Source organism: Leptopilina boulardi, unplaced genomic scaffold (assembly GCF_019393585.1).
Source record: "Leptopilina boulardi isolate dan_hultmark-lab unplaced genomic scaffold, ZJU_Lbou_2.1 LbouV2_347, whole genome shotgun sequence".
NCBI lineage: Eukaryota > Metazoa > Arthropoda > Insecta > Hymenoptera > Figitidae > Leptopilina > Leptopilina boulardi.
The window spans coordinates 549,469-570,552 of record NW_026137915.1 but is presented as its reverse complement, the minus strand read 5'-3'; the positions used below and the strand labels follow the sequence as shown (position 1 = coordinate 570,552).

At 31.9% G+C, this 21,084-nt stretch overlaps 1 protein-coding gene across 2 annotated transcripts in view; it reads right to left on the bottom strand.

Annotated features, from left to right (window-relative positions):
* LOC127286077 (uncharacterized) overlaps positions 1 to 11,404 on the bottom strand; it is a 78,845-nt gene extending 67,441 nt beyond the window's left edge. The window contains exons 1-6 of one of the 2 annotated variants that reach the window (XM_051312368.1): positions 11,271 to 11,404; positions 8,469 to 8,617; positions 8,258 to 8,347; positions 8,056 to 8,154; positions 7,856 to 7,930; positions 7,659 to 7,771 (exon numbers count right to left, since the gene is read on the bottom strand). In XM_051312368.1, coding sequence (XP_051168325.1) covers positions 7,659 to 7,771; positions 7,856 to 7,930; positions 8,056 to 8,154; positions 8,258 to 8,347; positions 8,469 to 8,616 — 525 coding nt within the window. In that variant the 5' untranslated portion in view covers position 8,617; positions 11,271 to 11,404. Of the gene's footprint in view, positions 1 to 7,153; positions 7,772 to 7,855; positions 7,931 to 8,055; positions 8,155 to 8,257; positions 8,348 to 8,468; positions 8,618 to 11,270 lie in introns of those variants that run through there. The other variant, XM_051312369.1, reaches the window with a different exon arrangement.
* Between the last annotated feature and the right edge of the window lie 9,680 nt (positions 11,405 to 21,084).

The window sequence follows — 21,084 nt, the reverse complement described above, 5'->3', positions numbered from 1 at the left end:
TTCTAGTACCTGGCGACAAATTGCCAGTCACGCCTTTAGTGAAACATTACATTCCACTGTCAGACGATAAACCAATAAAATGTAGGCAGTATAGACAACCCCCTGAATATGAGGAGGCCGGAGCCAAACTTCTAGCAAAAATGTACGGAGATGATTTGATCGTAAACTCAAATTCAAGTTACAATTCACCCGTCTTAATAGTACCAAAAAGGGCAGACAAAGAGGGAAATAAAAAATATAGATTAGTTATCGATTTTCGCGCGCTAAACGATAAAATGGAGGGAGACAGCTATCCAATGCCCCTGATTTGTACAATCTTAGAGAGGCTAGGGGGCGCTAAATACTTCTCCGTTTTCGACTTAGCTATGGGGTATCATCAAATAGGTACGGCAGAAGAAGATCAACACAAGACAGCGTTTTCATCGGGCAGGGTACACTACCAATACAAAAGAATGCCCATGGGTATCAAAAATGCGGCTCCCACTTTTGAAAGACTAATGGATAACGTCTTGACGGGTTTACAAGGACCAGAATTGTTTGTTTACTTGGATGACATCATAGTATTCTCGGCCACGTTAGAGAAGCATGATAAAACCATTATACGTTTATTAGAGAGATTAAGAAATGCTAAATTAGCCCTACAACCGGAGAAATGCGAGTTTCTGCGCAAAGAAGTAGCTTACTTAGGACATTTAGTAGGGGAGGACGGAATAAAAGCTGACCCAAAGAAAATAGAAGCCATAAAGGATTTTCCAGCACCAAAAACTCAAAAAATGATACGTGAGTTTTTAGGTATCACCGGTTACTATCGGAAATTTATAGCTAACTACGCTAAAATCGCGAAACCTCTGTATGAATTATTGAAAAAGGACAAAATTTTTAAATGGGACTCAGAAGAAAGGAAAAGTCTACGTGCGTTAAAAAAGGAGTTGTGTAGAAATCCAATTTTGCAACACCCGGACTTCTCAAAAATTTTTAAAGTTACTACGGACGCATGTGAACATGCTATTAGTGCAGTAATCACACAGGAAAAAGATGGCATGGATTTGCCAATTGCATTTTTTTCTAGGACTTTATTGGGGGCGGAAAAAAATTATGATCCAACGGAAAAAGAATGTTTAGCTGTAATTTACGCGTTGGAAAATTTTAGGCCCTATTTATATGGAAGGAAATTCATACTAGCGTGTGATCACGAGCCGTTAAAAATCATAAACGAGGCTAGGAAACCGACATCGCGCATGACAAAATGGTTATTGCGATTGCAGGATTACCATTATGATTTCGAATGTAAACCGGGAAAAATAAACCGTTGGTTAAGAGGATTATCGGAGAATCCAAAAGAAGAAAAGTCAGATTCACAAGAAGAAGAATCTACGACCAGCGTTCAGGAAATTAGCGATAGCGTGGTGTCTAGCGATAATTCAAGTGACGAAATAGAAGAAAATTCGGAAACTATTCATGTGTTACCTATTACACCGTCCGACACGATTTTCACACACAAAAAAATCAATGATTTTCAGAAACTAGGACCAAAAAAAAGATACCCGTGTCTGGCCGTTTTGCTAGATCAGGTCATTTTTTGCTTTAAGGGGTAAAAACAACCCTTAAATGAAAGGTGATAGGAAATCTTGTACAAAAAAAAAATTTTTTATGAAACCTGGTATCTCAGGGTTTTCCGGGTCGCTGATTACGAATCTGATGTCAGATTTTCAAAATTCAAAATGGCGGATCCAATATGGCGGTCGAAATTTATAAAAATCCACCAATTCATTTGAAAGTTGTTACTTATGGGTTTTTGGGGTAGCTGATTACGAATTTGATGTCAGATTTTCAAAATTCAAAATGGTGGATTCAATATAGCGGTCAAAATTTATAAAAGTTCATCGAATTCACTTGAAACTTGTTACTTGAAGGTTTTTGGGGTCGCTGATATCGAATATGATGTCAGATTTTAATAATTCAAAATGGCGCATCCAATATGGCGGTCGAAATTTATAAATATTAATTATTTTTTATAAAACTTGATGTCTAGGGGTTTTTGGGGTCGCTGATAATAAGATAATAATAATAACATAATAACATTTATAAATTTCGACCGCCATATTGGATCCGACGTTTTGAATTATTAAAATCTGACATCATATTCGTTATCAGCGACCCCAAAAACCTTCAAGTAACAAGTTTCAAGTGAATTCGATGAACTTTTATAAATTTCGACCGCTATATTGAATCCGCCATTTTGAATTTTGAAAATCTGACATCAGATTCGTAATCAGCGACCCGGAAAACCCCGAGATACCAGGTTTCATAAAAAATTATTTTTTTGTACAAGATTTCCTATCACCTTTCATTTAAGGGTTGTTTTTACCCCTAAAAGCAAAAAATGACCTGATCTAGCAAAACGGCCAGACACGGGTATCTTTTTTTTGGTCCTAGTTTCTGAAAATTATTGATTTTTTTGTGTGTGAAAAAAAAATTTGAATTTTGTCGGACGGTGTTAGTAGTGCAGCTAATTGTAATAAAAAGCAAGCTAGTGAAGTTTTAAACAATTTGCTAGAGAAAAATAAAGCGGGTCCTTCGACGGGAAAAACGGGTAAAGGACAGACAGAAAAAGGAGCACCAAATTATTTTAGAAATAGGGCTAAATCTGACACAAATGTAGATATGGAGCAAGGCACAGTAACAGAGAATAAACCTAAAAGGGGTAGACCACCGGGAAAAACCAAAACTAAAGAAGCATTGCAGCCTGTGAATTTTACACCCATCGCGTCAAGATTAAGGCCGAGAACTAAAACCGAGCCGGTAGTCGTTACGAAAAAAAACTCAAAAACTATTTATGACACACTCGTCTCAGAAAGTAGTGAATCATATACGGAATCAGAAACTAGAGTAGAGGCAGAAGACGTACCGATTTTGCGAAAAGCCATAGTATGTTACCGTCTTTAAATGACACGAATGCAGAGGATACTGATGACGAATCAAGCGATAGCGATAACACTAATAGAGTTATACAACCTATCAGGAGCGACGAAATCGAGGTATATTTAAGTCCACCCGTAGATACATCAGAAGAAGAAAATGAAGAGGATATAACGATGTGCGAAACAGTGAATAATACACCAAGGCCCAACCAAGAAATAGCAGATAGTATTAGAGAATCAATCAAGCGTTTCGATTTATCAATGGCCGGTCATCAATCATATTTTTGGGATGATGAATTCGTGGAGGAACAGGCGAAAGAAATAGAAAATGAAGAAGAAATAGAAAATGAAGAAGAAATAGATCAGGACGAAATTAGATCAATAGATGAGATTATAGCGGACTTACAGGAAATCTCAGAACAAATAAATCAACCAGACAAAAGCATAACGGAGAATAGAAATTCAGAAAAAGAAACTAGAGATTCGGTAAAAGACGCTATAAGTAGTAAGAAAACAGTCACTTTCGACACCCCCATCCCAAGGGCGAGACCTAATGCTCAATCAACCCCCTATGTACCTAACCCGATTCGGGAAGAATTAGAGTTAGACGATTTAGAAATAGAGCCTAGGCAAAAAGGGGTAGTTCCACGTAAAATAATAACGAACGAAGAAAAAAGGGTGCCTGATAAAAATGAGATAAGGTGCAAACCTGGGATAAACTTAGCGATGCCCTACATTGACGTTCGTAAACCTCCTTTTCAAAATACGAAACAAGATGAAAAGGAAATTAAACTAGATAGGCTGAATGTTCTAACCTATGATAGAGGACCATTAACGAATAATAGGGACAATTATGTTCATTTTATGTCAGCAGATGCAGAGCCATCTACACCAACGATTAAGTTATTGATAGCGACAGGAAGAATAGATTTGCAGGAAATAAAAAGTAACAAACCGAGAATAGGACAGGTTGTAATTACGCCAAAAGGGAAATATAGGACTTTCACCGTAATTATAACAGAAAAATGCGATCAAAAAATAAACGAAGAGGATTTAGATTTCGCTTTGCACAATCTTAAAGGCATTTTAATCAAAGAGGGAATAAAACGATTCAGGGTGTCGCGCTATGGTGACTTATTGGATGAATGGGGTGAAAAAGGTATAGAAAAGTTAGTAACAACATTTCTCAGCAGTGAAATCGAAATCAAGTTATGTTACGGAAAAATAAACGTTCCCACAAAGGAATATCGCGAGAAAATAATATCAGAATACCATGACAGTTTAATAGCAGGTCATAAAGGGGTAAATAAAACTTACCAGCGAATCAGAGAAAAATTTACATGGCCAGGATTAAAACAAGATATTACTGAATATATCCGAAAATGTAGAAGTTGCGCGCAAAGAAAGATAATACGAACAAAAAATAGAGAACCAATGCTCATAACTGATACACCCCTAGAAGCGTTCGACAAAGTGTGCCTAGATACGGTAGGAAAATTACCCACTACGGCGGATGGAAACTGTCACGTATTGACTATGCAAGACCAGTTAAGCAAATATTGCATATTTGTACCCGTCCCAGACATAAGTGCGACGACAATAGCTCACGCTCTAGCAACGCATTTATTTTCAATTTATGGAGCACCTAAAACCATCCTAACAGATAGGGGTAGAATGTTCACTAGCAATTTAATGAGAAGATTAGCCAAACTTTTTAAAGTGTCACAAATAACCACTACTGCTTATCATCCACAAACGAATGGTGCCCTAGAGAGAAGCCATGCCGTATTAGCAGAATACATTAGGCATTACGCTAATTCAAACGACGATTGGGATCGCTTATTACCCTTTGCAATGTTAGCATACAATACCTCAGTACATAATGCGACTAAATTCACAGCTTATGAGGTAGTATTTGGGAAAAAGGCAAGGATTCCCACATCTTTTCCCACAGAAGAGAAGTTAGCAACGTACGAATCCTATTTGCAAGAATTGGTTACGCGGCTTATTGAAATCAGGAGGATAGCGGCAAAAAATATAATAGACGCTAAAATCAAATCAAAGGAGGTTTATGACCAACAAGCTAGACCGTTGGATATAAAAGTAGGTGATGTAGTAGATGTAAAAGAAGAGGTCAGAGCAGGAAAATTTGAACCTTATTATCATGGACCCTACGAAGTTATTTCCATCACTGAGAATAGCAATTTAATTCTATGCGATGCTGAAGGAAAAAGGTTTAGAAAACACAAAGACCAAGTCAAAAAGGCGTACTTATGACTAGAAAACGAAGCAGGATTTCTAGAAGATAGGGAAGGTTTCATACATGTTTTTACCGACGGGGCTTGTAAAGCTAACGGCAAAGAATCAGCAAGAGCGGGTATAGGAATATGGTTCAATAAACAACATCCTCTTAATGTCAGTGAAAAAGCGAAGATAAAACAGACCAATAATGGAGCAGAAATAGAAGCTATCGTGAAAACAATTAGCATATTAAAGAAAAAAGGGTTACGCAAAGTCAGGATACACACCGACTCTAAATTTGTGATAGATGGTTACCTGAGTTGGTTACCAAAATGGCAGAAAAATGGGTGGAAAACTAATAGAAGGAAAACTGTAGTTAGTAAAGAAATATTTAGCAAACTAAGCGACAATATAACCGGGATTAAAGTAGAACTAATTTATGAACCAGGGCATAGTGGAATTAAAGGCAACGAAGAAGCCGATAGTTTAGCTAAACTAGCTATAGAATAGAAAGACGGTTGTTGCCCAAACCCAATAGATTAGCAAATTTAACTTAAAGTTAGTTTAAAATTTTGGTTGCAGAATCACAGCCGAAAATGAAGGGGATAGCGCTATTTCTAACAGGGATCTTATTAGCAGTCAGAGGACAAAATTCAGGCATCACTATAATATCAATGAACAAAAGTTCAGGCATTTACTATGAAAGAATATCCACAGTACTAAGAACCACCGGGTTTTGGAGAACAGCCATTGTTTTAGACATGGAAGACTTTTTAAACCAACTACCAATTTTCGAAAAACACGTAATAGGATCTAACGAGCCATGTAGGAAAATATTGGGCAGTAATTGTCATCACTTCGCGGACACGGAAGGCTTGAAAAATAGGTTGGAGATAGCTAAATTGCACTGGAAAGAAGTACAAAGGGTTATCAAAGCCCTAAAACAGTCGGAGTCAACAAAACAAGAATTTCTAAGTAACAGAATTAACAAAAGACGTGCACCATTAATGGGGATACTAGGAAAACTAATAGGACCCACGATTGGAGTCTTAACCAACGAAGAAGGAGAAAACTATAAAGCGGTTATGTTAGAACTTAATGAAGCTCAAAGGAATCTCTCTCACTTAATGGGTGAGCAGACGCATGTAGTCAGGGCGGAACTACACAAAATGTATGACATAGCTGAAAAACAACGCAATCAATCTCAAGAAGTCAAAGAAATTTTAAAGGCGTTTGAGGATGAGATATTACAGTTTAAAAATGAATTGAATCACGAAATGTATTTGAACAATATTAGAAACACCATGGAGAATTGGAACCGCGAAATAGGGATTTATGAACACGGTCTTAGTGAAACACTCGATATATTGTATAAGGCTAAAGAAGGGAAATTGTCACCCAAATTGTTAACCGACGAACAACTAGTAGTCATAGCAACAGAAGCAAAGAAATGTTTAAAGGGGGTAGACTTCCCGGTACCGATAGATGACATAACATTTTCAAATGTGGATAAGATCTCACAAACCAACATACATACTAACGAGAAAAATTTAATTATAACTCTAGATATTCCGCTAGTGGAGGAAAGAATTTACACATTATATAAGATGCATGAAGTGCCGGTTTTACAAGAATCAGGAGAAAATGGAACCAGGGCTTATATATCAGCATACGCAAAATATCTAGCAATTACAGGGGATGAAAGGTATTATTTTTATCTAAATGAGGAACAACTTAAAAACTGCAAGCAGATAGAAAATAAATACATATGTTATCACATGCACGGAGTTTACGATATTCTGTCGGTACCTGGTTGTGAGGCAGAACTTAGAAGAAATCCAAACAACGAAACCCTAAAAATTTGTGACATCAGATTCACTAAAAATCAACAACCACTTTGGGAACCACTGATTACAACAGGTAGTTGGTTATACTCTCTTATCCATTCGGAAATAGTGTATTTAAATTGCCCACAGAGAGAAGCCGAAGCTTACACTTTGGCAGGTATAGGGATTGTACATGTGGCGAGAGAATGTATTCTTAAGTTAGATACTATAGAATTGCCGAGTCTTCAAATTAAAGAGAATCCGTATAGATATCTTTATAAACCCAAACTCGAATTAAAGTTAGAAAATGTATCGTTGATACTGAAAGATGTAGGTCGAAAGGTCGTAGTAGTAGAAAACGACAACAAATTCTTCTCATGGAAAAAGTCGGATTCGGACGAAAAACTGAAATTATTAGAGAAAGAATTCGAAGAACAAAGCCAACGTGTGTCGAACCAAAAACTCAATGAGACATATTCCCCAACAATGATAGGAATTTGGGGCACGGTCACCACAGTAGCAATTTTAGCATATATACAATAATAAAATCAGCACATTATTAGAATTACATTCATAAGAAAACATTACGGTTGTAATATATACTTACTTTAAAATAAAAAAAAAAAAAAAAAAAACAGGGAGAATTAGAAATAGATAAGGGTAAACTTACTTAATAAAAATTGGGACCAGCCCACCGATATTCCATTCGGATGGAACCGTCTGCTAAAAGTCTACGCCGAGCGATCAGCTGCAGGACCACTTGTTCGTCAGCCGCCGGAGGTACTAAAAAAAAAAAAAAAATTAATACTTCATAAAAAAAAAAAAAAAAACTGCTTTATTATAAATATACTTTAATTATATACTGACCATAGGGACGAAGGGGGAGATCGCTGTTCAGCAAATGAGTGGCAGAACTATGGGCTGGTATATTATAAAAGTTGCCTATAAAAAAAAGAGAGAAGGGAAAGTAAAGAAATTACAACTTGTACATACTTACACTAATAAATGATTGGTTCAAATGGGGTAAAATCAATAGGAATAATAAAAAAAAAAAAATAACCTAATACCTTCTAAAGGAAAACCCTCCGGAAAATAAGAGTTAGTCTGGGCGGAGCTGTCTCGTTTCGAGCAAGATTCAACGGATCCAACACCAGTAGAGTGGGGGGCTAGGGAAATAAAAGAAAAAATTTTTTTTTAGACAATAGAAATTAAGGACGGGGTAAAATATAGGTTTATCAAAATGTATTTTTTTTGGGGGAGGCTACTAACCTGGGCTGTAAGGTCGAGCATGGGCGTCAAAATACGCCTCAAACACAGGATCAGGGCAAGCAGGAGTGTCCGGTATGTCACTTTGGGCGACTAGAAAGAAAATTTTTTTTTATTATTAAAAAAAATGAAATAAAATAAATAAAATATAATAAAAAAAAGGGGTATGCAAAACATTTTTTTTATAGTATTAAGGGTAGTTTAAAGCACTTACGGGTGATATCGTTTAGTGGCAAAGTAGAGGCATCACTGACTTCGCTGTCAGAAGAATTAAGGGCCACTTCGGGCCAAACAATGTCCTCACGACGGGTGAGGGAAACGAACTCTAAATCGCTAGAGCACGTAGTAGGGGAACTCATCATACTAAAAATAAAAAAAAAATTTTTTTTTTGGGAAATAGGAATTTATAAGTTTAACATAAAATGGGTATTCTTTTAATTATTAAATAATTTTCCATAGGGGTAATTCATTTTTTTTATATAGAGGGATTAATTAATTATTTAGATGTATTAGTTAATAAATGACATTCAAAACTCTATTAAAGTTAACAAAAAGGAAATGTACTATAATCACTCTTAAACGATGTTAAGAAATGTAAAAGAAATAACACAAAGTCATACATACAACAGGCATAAGAGTAACTGAGAAAGTCAAATGAGAAAACAGAGAACATACAAGGTCGCGAGTAAAGTGTATCAGAGAGAGAGAGAGAGAGAACGGGGAATTGCAGTGCGTAGTTCTTTCTCTCTCGCACAATGTCAAGGGACGCGCGGGGAGCTTACACTCAACGCGTTCAGCGAGGACCCTCTCCAGCAGTATAGAAACAATGCCTTATATGAAATATCATTATTAATTTTTCTTTATTTTAGGGGATATATGTTTTATTTTTTTTGGGAACCCAATTCATAAAATATTTAAAAGAGTTATGAATATTATCAAGTTTATCAAGTTTATTATCAACAATAGTAATAAAAATTTTTTTTACGGTTATAAAGTAGAAAAAAATTAACAAGATAATTTCCCTAGGATAGTAGAACGTAGTTATATATTTAAAGTATTATAATATTGTATAAATAATTAATTTCAAAGGATAAACACATTTTTAGGTATTTAAAATTTTTTTTTATTATGGAATATTGCTTAAAATATTCCTTGATTAAAAACTGCGTTACAATAATAATAAATTTAATTATTTTCAATGGAATAATCATTTTAATTTAAAAAAATAATGAATAATAAAAAAAAAACAAAAAAAGAAAGAGAGATTTTTTTTTATTCTGGAACAAATACACCGTGGGAAATTCTTGTAAACAATTGTATTTGAAGAATTTTTGTTATTTTTTTTTTTGAAATTGTGTAAATTAAAATTTTTTTTTAGTCATGATCAATAGGGTGGATCGAAAAATAAAGAATTCAAAAAATTCAATTTGGGTAGTAAAAAAGTTATATATTGACATTGAAAACTTTAGAAAATTTTTGGGGGATGACAGAGATTACGATCTTCAGCTCCGGCAATGTAAATGAAGTTTTAAATTTTGTAGAAAATTTGTTTTCAAGATTGATATCAAAAAAGTTTCATTTCAATTGAAGTTCGGGTAGTTTCTAAAATGTTATTTTATTCATCTTGTTGTAAAATTTTTTTTAACGGATATTAAAAGTCGATTTCTTCAGCTCCGGCAAAAGCTCGGAAGTTGCAGAAATTGTTTATCATCTTATTTAATATACATAAAGTAAATTAATTACAGTTGAATTCTACAAATTTGACTCTTCTGATATGTTGCTCTTCCCCTATTCTAGTTGCCTCTCCTTATATAAAAATTATAAAGTGAAGAAATCTCATACTTGCATTGCGCATGCGTCACACACACACATATACGTACATCCAATATGATCCTAATTTTATTCGCGCATCGGCTTCTCCTTAAGGCGCATTCAGACCTTCGACTGCCTGCACAGGCAGCCTCCCACCACGCTGAAAACGTACAAGAGTAAGAGAGACAGAAAATTCAAATTTGAATCTACTGATTCTCTGTCTCTCTTACTCTTGTACGTTTTCAGGGTGGTGGGAGGCTGCCTGTGCAGGCAGTCGAAGGTCTGAATGCGCCTTAAGGAGAAGCCGATGCGCGAAAATAATTAGGATCATATTGGATGTACGTATATGTGTGTGTGTGACGCATGCGCAATGCAAGTATGAGATTTCTTCACTTCATAATTTTTATATAAGGAGAGGCAACTAGAATAGGGGAAGAGCAACATATCAGAAGAGTCAAATTTGTAGAATTCAACTGTAATTAATTTACTTTATGTATATTAAATAAGATGATAAACAATTTCTGCAACTTCCGAGCTTTTGCCGGAGCTGAAGAAATCGACTTTTAATATCCGTTAAAAAAAATTTCACAACAAGATGAATAAAATAACATTTTAGAAACAACCCGAACTTCAATTGAAATGAAACTTTTTTGATATCAATCTTGAAAACAAATTTTCTACAAAATTTAAAACTTCATTTACATTGCCGGAGCTGAAGATCGTAATCTCTGTCATCCCCCAAAAATATTCTAAAGTTTTCAATGTCAATATATAACTTTTTTACTACCCAAATTGAATTTTTTGAATTCTTTATTTTTCGATCCACCCTAATGATCAATCAATGTCGATATATTAATAAAGTTAATATCGATGCTAATTTACCAATGTTCTAAGTAACAATGTTATTAATATTTTATTAAATATACCAAAACAAAAGAATTTTTTTATGTGGTAAAGACAAAATTTAAATTACAAAAAGGTTGAACACGGCAACCTCGCAAATACCGCGGGAAATTTGACACGCGAGAGACGACTTATCAAAAAGAACGATACTCAGCAGTAAACTACAAGAACAAGCTATAATAAAATCAAAAAAAAGATATATATATTAAGAAACAAACAAGAAAGACAAAGAAGAAATACCTTATACTTTAAATATAAAATTTAAATTAATAAATGATAAGAATGACTCAATAAAACTTACCGTTGATTGAAAAACTGGAACTAATCCAACGAAAGACACCACAAACAATTATTCCTAACAAACACTCTGAAAACTACACTTAAACAATAAACAGGTTAAAAACAAAAAAAACAAAAGGGGGAGAACAAACACCAGTCACACAAACACCAGTCACAGAAAAACAAGTCACAAAAAAAAGAACAAAAAACAAAAGGCGGAGTAAAATACATACGATACGTGCCGCTATAACCGCGCGAAAGCGAAACAATGGGATAAAGAAATGGGGATCAAGAGGAAAGAGAGACGACGGGGGAAGGAAATCGCGACGGGCCGCAAGATGCTGCCATCGCGAGAATTAACTATTAAACGAAATAAAGCCCAGTGGCTTACCATGAGCAAGCAGGCACTACAGGTAGCACGGGAAATAAAAGAGGGCAACAAGGATACCACAGTCATTAAATGAAGAGTTTATTTTTTTTGCATTTTTTTTTTATAAAATAAAAAAAAAAAAAAAACTATTTTTGGTTTTAGATTTTTTTTTGGGAACTAATATTGAAGGACATTTTTTTTTCTTGGAAAGGCAAAAAAAAAATAAAAGAGATCAACATTTTTATTATCTTATTATTTTATTATTTTTTTTATTTTTCATTATTTTTTTTTATTTTATCTTTTTTTATATATATAAACACAAATCAGCACATCTCAATTTTTTTTATTAATTCATTCTGTATCCAATCCCAAAAATGTGGAAGAATATTTGGTTTGTAAACATTTCTTTTAGAAAATATAAATAACACAATAACAATAAAACAAATAACAACAACTAGCACTCATGCCAAATAACCGGCATGCGTAGAGCCCATCTCTGAAAAAAAAGAGAAAAACATTTTTTTTTTATTTAAACAAAATTTTATAAAACAAAAAAAAAAAGAACTTACCGTCTCCCACTTACTGCCCACTAAAACAAGGTCTTCCCACTCTTCTCTGTATCTCTGTCAAAAGATTAATTCTAAGGCCAGATTAGTAAGACGTGGCCCATAAGTCCTCGGAAAAGCGGGTAAATGGGAATAGGGACTGTAAAAAAAAGGGGGAAGATATTTACGTTAAGAATTAAAATTTTATTTTTTTAGGTATATTAACTCACGCAAAATTTCAAATGCATAAATTTAAAATACTCACTAATTGGAGATATTAACGCCCAAACAGCCCTGAATCTCCTCAATTTCTAAGGTATCAGGAACTGTACACAAGGTGGGGTGTTGAAAGGATGCAGGCGCCCAGTAACCACGGTATTGGTATTTCTTTTCAACCCAACTCCAACGGTACTCCTGGTGCCAAATAACCTCCCCCACATCGCTTTTAACTGCTTTCCTCATATCCACCAAATCCAAAGGCCAATTAGAGAAAGAAGGGATTCTAACTAAAGCATCTACCCACTCAGGTATCAAAATTTGAACCCTAAAACAAAATTTTTGTTCTAAGTAAAACACAATTAAATAAACGTAAAACATTTTATAGTTATTATAAAAAAAAGGAAAGAAAGTAATTAAACAGAATACATACCCACGACAGCCACTCAACACCTTATCTGACTGCATTTTTTCCAACTCAAATCTTTTCCACACTAAAAAACTCGCCGCATCCGTCACGCCACTCCTAGCCAACTCAAGGGCCATCATATAAGAGTCAAAAGAAAGAGATTTGGAAGACATAAGATGTTAAATAATTACACAAAGAAACTTCGAACAAAATAACAGATGAAACAAAATTTTGTAATAAAGCTTAGAACTCGAGAAAGACTATAGAAAGACTGATCACGTAATATAAACGAACACTTAAAGGAAACACTTTCTGCAAACTAACAAAAATAAAAGAGGTTCAGCAATTTTTACATAAAATATGATACAAAAATGCGACACATTATTAGGATCAATAATATATAACGTAAATCAAATTCATTTCTACTAACCTTTTTCTTACCTTCATTCATAAAAGGAAAATAGTTTTGAAGGACACAAAAAAAAGGCTGTCAAGGGACGACAGCAAGAAAAGAGAGAGGCTTATGGGTTGGAGAACATTTTTTTTTAAATACTTTATCTCCAACATGTTTTTGTGTTATTATTTTTTTTTTTTGTTTATACACTTGCATATGGCTATTAATAAGAAATTGTTTTGTTATTTTAGTTTTTTTTGATATTCCGAAACAAAACAACTATCAATTGTTTTCATTTTTTTTGGGGCATTCATCAACAAAATGTATGGATACATATTGAAATATATGACACATTTTTTTTTTGTAAAAGAAATCAAGAGTCAATATTTCATTTTTTCTTTTTAATTATTTTAAAATACATTCCATACACTTGAATTTATGTGTTATTTTTTTTAACTTGAGCAAAATTAGTAAACTATTAAAATTGATAATTATATAATAATTTTAAATTAACCAAACTTAACAAAAAAAAATTTTTTCTAATATTTTTTTTCATAAATACCAATTTATATTATAATTAAAATAATGAAATTTAATAATTTACTGGTTTTGATTTTATTCTTTATATTTCATTTTTTTTTATAAAAAAAAAAAAAAAAAATATCAGTTTTTTTTTCTATCATTTTTTTTTCTCGTACAAACAACATTTTTTTTTCCTTTAAGGACGAGAACTTATTTGACCTTTCCCTAAAAATCTTCCTAAAACAAAAAAAAAGAGGAAACGACTATTTATATTTATAAAAGGAAAATCAGTTCTCGTTAGATTCCTTTTTTCAGCTATTCTACAACATACAACATTTTGCATTCTTGGACAATTTGTAAACATTTAAAAAATGTAAAACCACTAAAGGACTCTTTGTAAAAAAAATTATAAATAGATGACATCACACCTACACAGGCTGCCAAGGGACGTCAGCCAGAACAAAGGGGGGTATTTGTTACGGACGGATTTCCGTAATTTTTTAATTTTTTTTTTGCTAAATATTATTCATTAGAAATAATATTTATGTTTATATTTTTATATTATATTGTTATTATATTATAATACTTATACACCTACAACATGAACAACACAAACACATTCACCTATTAATTTTCGGGAACTAGAATATTTAAATAATACTCCTAAATAATTCAATTAATATTTATAATTTCATTTTTTTTATTGTTTTATTTAATTTCCAAATCAAAGTTATTTCGCAAATGAATTCAGATCATTGAACTTCATATTGCGAAATAATTCAAACTAAATTAACAGTCGATTTCGCAAGTTGTGGGACTTACACTGCAAAAAGTTGCCACATTATTCTGGGAAAATGAGGAAACATATAAAGTATACCGATAATAAAGGTGGTTGAACCGATCACGCCACGATTAAAATGCAAGTTTTGCTAAAACTTGCATGGAAACAACGAGGTGTTGATTGCAAAATCAACCCTCCCACCACCTAAAATTATATACCAAATGGGTGTGATCGTTGCCACCAAATTATTATTCGAGGAGTCTTAATTTGTTTTTCCCGCAGAGCGGATGTGTTTCCCGCCAAGGAGCGGATGAATATTAAAGTTTAACTCCCACTAAGAGTGGTAGAGAGGATCATTTATTCCCCATAGTAAGGGTTGAAGTTCATCGAGTTTTATTTATTAAAAATATAAGTGTTTATTCCACAATCTGTGAAGTCGACGAGTACATAAAAGTTCATTAAAATCAAGAAGATTATCTGAAAAGTATAAAGTGTTCTAATTGTTAAAGTGAAGAATCCATTTCTTGTCTAAAAGTATTTATTATATATTCGCAATTGTTTATATTTCAAGTTTACTGTTCAGAAAATTCAGATTTTGTGACCCAATACTCTGAATTTTGAATAAACAGAAATTGAAATATTGAAATAATTGTCCGAAGACAATTAACAAAAACAAGTTTGATAAAAGAAAATATATAAAATAAACGAAGGTAGAAAGATAACTTCCGCATACTGCAGAATCATATGACAGATAACAATTTTACTTCTGAGAGTGAGAAAGTAATTTGATACTTTTCGGTATCATTTTAATTATTATTATTTGGGTGAGTTGTCTTGAATTTATATTCATATTTTGAAAATTACAGAATCTCATAAAACCAACACTATTACACTTGTTTCAATTACACGAATTAATTTTTTGCTGTTGTTATTAAAATCCTACACTCATTATTGATCTCTTGTTTGTGTTCATAATATATGATTTTTGTGAGACTTGAATTATTATCAATTCAAGTAGCTTAACGTAGCAGTATTTTCCATTGTAATCTTTTTTTATATTAAAGATCAATTGGGGTTTTGAATGTATTTTCTATTGGGGGTTGTATTAATAAATGTTACCTTATTTTATGTCAATTCAATTCTCAATTTATTTAATCACCTTTATTTGTGTTATCTCATTTCTTTCTTTGTGAACATTTTCAACGAAATACCGTCTACCCGGGGGTGTTGAATAGATAACACTCTAAGCAACAGTCCACTACCCTTTTTCTATCTTGTGTAGCGAAGAGCAATTACGCTTACCGAATAAGCGGGTTGTTAATAATAAAAATTAGTGTTGTTTCTAATCTTATTATTTTTCTTCAAAATTTATTTTACTTTATTTTATTTTTTTGTTAATCAACATCCGTCTTTAACAGTTCAACAAATTCTAGTCGACAAATTATTATGAAACTTACTATTTTGTGAGTTTTTGGGGTCTCTGAATTAAAAAAAAAATTTTCGTGATTTTTATTGTTTTTTAATTGTTTATGAGTTCAAAATAATAAATAATTATTTAATTATTATTAACCAAACATCATTGATACCCGTAGTGTACGAATAATGATATTAAAGAAATTATTTTACAATTTAAATAGAAATTTTTTATTTATTTTGTGTTAAGATGGTGATGACACAACGTATATGTCGCTGACAGTTTGAGCCCCTATTTTTTCACGACACAACGTATGTATCGCTGACTGTTAAGTGGTTAAATGTTGGCAATACCGTAAAAGGGGGTAAAGTCGGCGTTTGAGGGTAAAGTCGGCCGGCGCTTTAAATCATTTTAAAGTTTAACTATTACTTTTTTCCAGAAGAAATCCGAGTTTTATTAAAAATGTAGTTAGAATTAATGTAAATTAATAAATGAAATACAATATTTAAGTGTTTAAAGCGCCGGCCGACTTTACCCGCAAACGCCGACTTTACCCCATTTTACGGTACTTTGTATACACAATTTCGATAATTCAAAAACTTAAAATTTTCACACCTAATTGCTTACCTATATACTAAAAATATTCATATTAATTTTTCAGGCACTTAAAAATTTTTTTGGAAACATGTGTTCAAGTCTAAATTATACAGTATTAACTTTAATTTGTAAGTTATCATATTATTTGTTTTTGTAGAAACAGAATTTTCATTTTAATAACTACGGTTCATAAAATATAATGCACCTTATTTTAATTAACTTTTCTTTCAGATTTCTCATTTTAAAACCATTTTTATTAACATTTATCAAATCAAACATACAATGATATTTATGAGATACATTTAGTCTCCACAATATGAATTTGAAAATTAAAATGTCAAGAAATGGAAATGTCCTCTTATGATAGTATCTTCTTATTCAACTGTCTAATTTAAAATTTGACTGAGTGATGACTTTTATATATTGTTTTTAATTTAAATATTTTAACGATTTAAATTTTTGTTGAGTAATAAATTTATCACTTGATAAAATAATTATAATTAATTTCTTTCAGTAATTAAAAATGAGCGTAATTCCGGGAAAATTCAAAAATTCTGAATATATTGTTTTTGAAGGTATAAAATTTTATAAGTACCACAAAAGTGACAATGTCGCGCATTGCGCGTATTGGCGCGTTAAATGTAAGGCAAATATTAAGAAATCCAAAGACGGAAAATGGGAAATGTTTGGTAGTCATGAAAATCACACTTTGAATAAAACGCGAAATTTAGAAAATGAGAAAAAAGCCACAGACGAAATTTTGAGCTTGTGTCGAGAAAATTATAATGCCAATCAAAATGCAATTTTCAAAGAAGTTATTCAACGGTACTTAATTTGTGGTTTTATATTGGAATTTGTAAATAGCTTGCTTATAAAGTCAATAATCGTGGAAAATAGTCAGAGACAGATAGCAATTTATTGTTTGATAGAAGCATTTAATGTTTTTTTAAGCACAATGCCTGATAATTATTAATATCTATTCTTTTCAGATACAAAGTTAATCTCTCGTATCAGGGATTGAGACCACGAATGAGAGTAGCAAAGATGAATGCGATTATTAATATTAAGACAGGTGTCGGTTTCTTTCGCGAACTCCAAAAATTGGAAACCTTTTGGAAAGAAGTGGATAAAGGCACAATAATTTTAAAAGTAGGAAAAATAAAAGGAGTTATTAAATATTTCTACTACGACTCATCTATACAGGTTTTAATAATATATTTTCTAATTCAACTTTTAATACATATATTAAAGTAAGTTTTATATAACCAAATAATATATTTTACTTTGCAGATGACGTTCGAAAAGTTTAGTGTAACAGTTATTAATATAATTGTATTGGAAAAAAAAAGTAAGTAATAGTATCTAATAAAAATTTTAAAAGTTTAGAAAACGAATTATTTGTCAATTTGCTGGTTTTTAAACAGAAAAAACTATCAAGTAATTTTTGCTATTGACAAAGTAAAATCTACAGTGTTTGGTATTTTTGGCAAATTTTATTACGTCAAAAGTAAATTTTACATTATTCCAAACGATTGAAAAAATTGCCACAAATGCGACAGTTCAAGATTTACTTGGTTAGTATTGAAAGTTATTTATAGTTTTTCCGTGTATAAATATTGATGATTAGCTTAAAATGTTTTAATAATAACAATTTTTTTTCAAGGCGTATGTTGCTTTCACTATTTTTTCTGCAAATTTTAACTACGACACAAAAGAAAAAACAATGAATGCAATTGATCAAGTGGAAGCCTTTGTTGACACTGAAAAAATCTTTGGTCCATATGACTCGGAGGTAATGACGGCAATAAATGAAGTCTTTCCGAATGCAAAAATTTAACTAAAAAGCATAATGCATTTTTACAAGAAATGTCAGCTATAATTGTTGATTTATCACAACAAATTACATTAAATGAAGCCGAAGAATTAAGAACAAATTCCACCATGGATATTTGTCACCTTCAAATGATGAAGATTTTTAAAGTAAGACTTCCCGGCGAAATAATTGGTAAAATTCATAAGTTATGATAAAATATTAATACATGAATTTTTAATCATCAAATATGATAAAACTTATAGAGTAAGTTTTACATATATTTTTATTATGAACGTTGTTATTGCAGAGCTTTTACGAAACCTACATTCCTTGGAAGTTTTTAAAAAAAATGTAAGGTCTGAAATCACAAAAGAAATTCAAGACGTCTGGCATAAATTCCAATATAGCCCAAAAAAGTAAGTAAATTTTATAGCATGAAAATCAATTTTATGTAGTCAACAGTTCACATAACAATTCTAGAAATAATAAATTACAGATTAGAAACTAAGGAAGCCATGACAATTTTCATGAAAGAATGTGAACATTTCTTGAAAAACTTAAAACGTAAGTTTCAATGTTTATATTTTTAATGTTCATAAGCTGATAATATTACAATTTCTATTGTAAACATTACTTTAAAAAAAAATTTCTTTCAGCACCTGCGATCATGACATACAAGCGCCATTGTTTGAACATTAATGTTTTAAAAAACATGTGTACAGACGAAATAAAAACACGTATGTTTCTTTTATATGCATTAATATATTAACATTTTAAACTTTTAATTTATTTATTTACATGATACTGATAATTTATTATTTATTTATGCTTTAGAAGAAACTTCACTTGCAACTGACTTAAAACAACAGCAACAAAAAACACAAAGGCCAAAAAAAACTGAAAATGTTCATATTAAAAGTAAAATATATTGTAAGTATCTATTAAAGGGTATTTAATAATAAATTATTTATTAATAACTGTAATATTTATAATTCCTTATAAATTACATTAGTAAATTATTTAAATTTTAAGCTGCAGGTAGAAAAATCTTAAAATCGGAGAAGGAACCTGCTATGGGATTCCTTTTAGCAACGGCGCTAAGTAGCGCATTGCATTAATTAGCACTAAAAAATTAATTTTTTTTTACAGACTTATTGTATATGATAATCAAGATCAACTCCCGTTTGAATTTTGTCAAAAAAATTAATTAGTGGCGTGTAAGATAAAAAACAAAGTCTATCGGCGCTACGAGTTAGCGAATTGGTCAAGATTTTGTTCCAAATCGCTACGGTGTAATCGCTTCGGAGCGTAGCGCAAAGTCACTAGCTATAACACAAATTCAAATTCACTTAAGAGGAGAATACACTGAGTTTTTTTCAAAAAATCAAATTTTTTTTAGTTTTCGTTACCATAATTATTTAAGATGTCGGTAAAAATTGTTTACAATGTATCCAAGGGTTATAAAAGGGTTAAAATAAAGTGGTTAACCCCTTGCCTGTTGAAAAGGCAAATTATTATTTCTCAAATGAGACTTGAGATTTGTCTCAATTGACGAGTTTTAAGTCACAATTGAGACTTAAAACTCGTCTTAATTGAGACATGAGACTTGTCGCAATTGAGGCTTGAGACTTCTCTAAATTGAGACATGAGACTCGTCGACACCCAACAACCACCTGTTGGGATCTACTAGTGTTGTTGATTACCCTAGCAACGGTTGCTATGGAAACAGTTACCATAGCAACCGTTGTTATGGAGGTGGTTTAAAATAAATGTTTATGTTAAGCATGGAGATGATTGTTCGTTTTTTTTTAAATTGTAATATAAGTACTGTACTGTACTGTACTGTACTGTACTGTGTTGTGTTGTGTTGTACTACCCTGTTTTTAAGTTGTTTTTTAATTAGAAGAATCCGTAGAGTAGCTAAGCGAAGCGTAGCGTAGCGTAGCACTACTTAGCGCCGTTGCTAAACGGAATCCCATAGCTGGTCCAATAACAACAGAAACCGTTGTTATATCCGATGACAATTCTGCATCAGATATAAAGCTCAAAAAACATAATAGAGGTGTGTTGCCTGAATAATTTCATTTAATGAATTAAAAATAGGTTAAATAATTTTTTTCTAAAAAAATTGAAACTAAACCATATATTTAAGAATTTATTACAATATTTTTTTTCTAATATTATTTTACTCGATAGGATTCAAGAGAATTGAAATCGATGATACATCATCAGATGGTGATTCTTGGGATAAAAAAACAAAAGCCAACCAATCAGGGAATAAAAAAGAGGTTCAGAAATTTAAAATTTCTGACAATATTGATTATGGTAATATGTTATTTATTATAATTATACACTGGAACACCGATTATCGGAAAATTGCTTTATTGAGAACTGTAGGTTTTGAAAAGAAATGAACCGGGAAGGGGTTGTTAATAGTTTTGTCACACGCATTACCGGCAAGCTGAGTTTTTCGTATTATTGATGACCTGCCCCAAACATTCATAATAACCGGAATTCCATTGAAGTTACTTTAAACTGGATTATTAAAATCTTCATATATGCAGACTTTTGAACAAAAAATCATAAATTATTCATTGTCTATATAATAACAATTTAATTAAAGTTATTTTATTTTATTTTAGCATACCTGAATAAAATGACAAATATACTGAATTTACGTAAGTATTTAATAGGTTATTAATAATTACCATAAATTTCAATATATTTCTATTTTCTAATCGAATTTTTTGTAACATGATTTCAGTCAACAGTGAT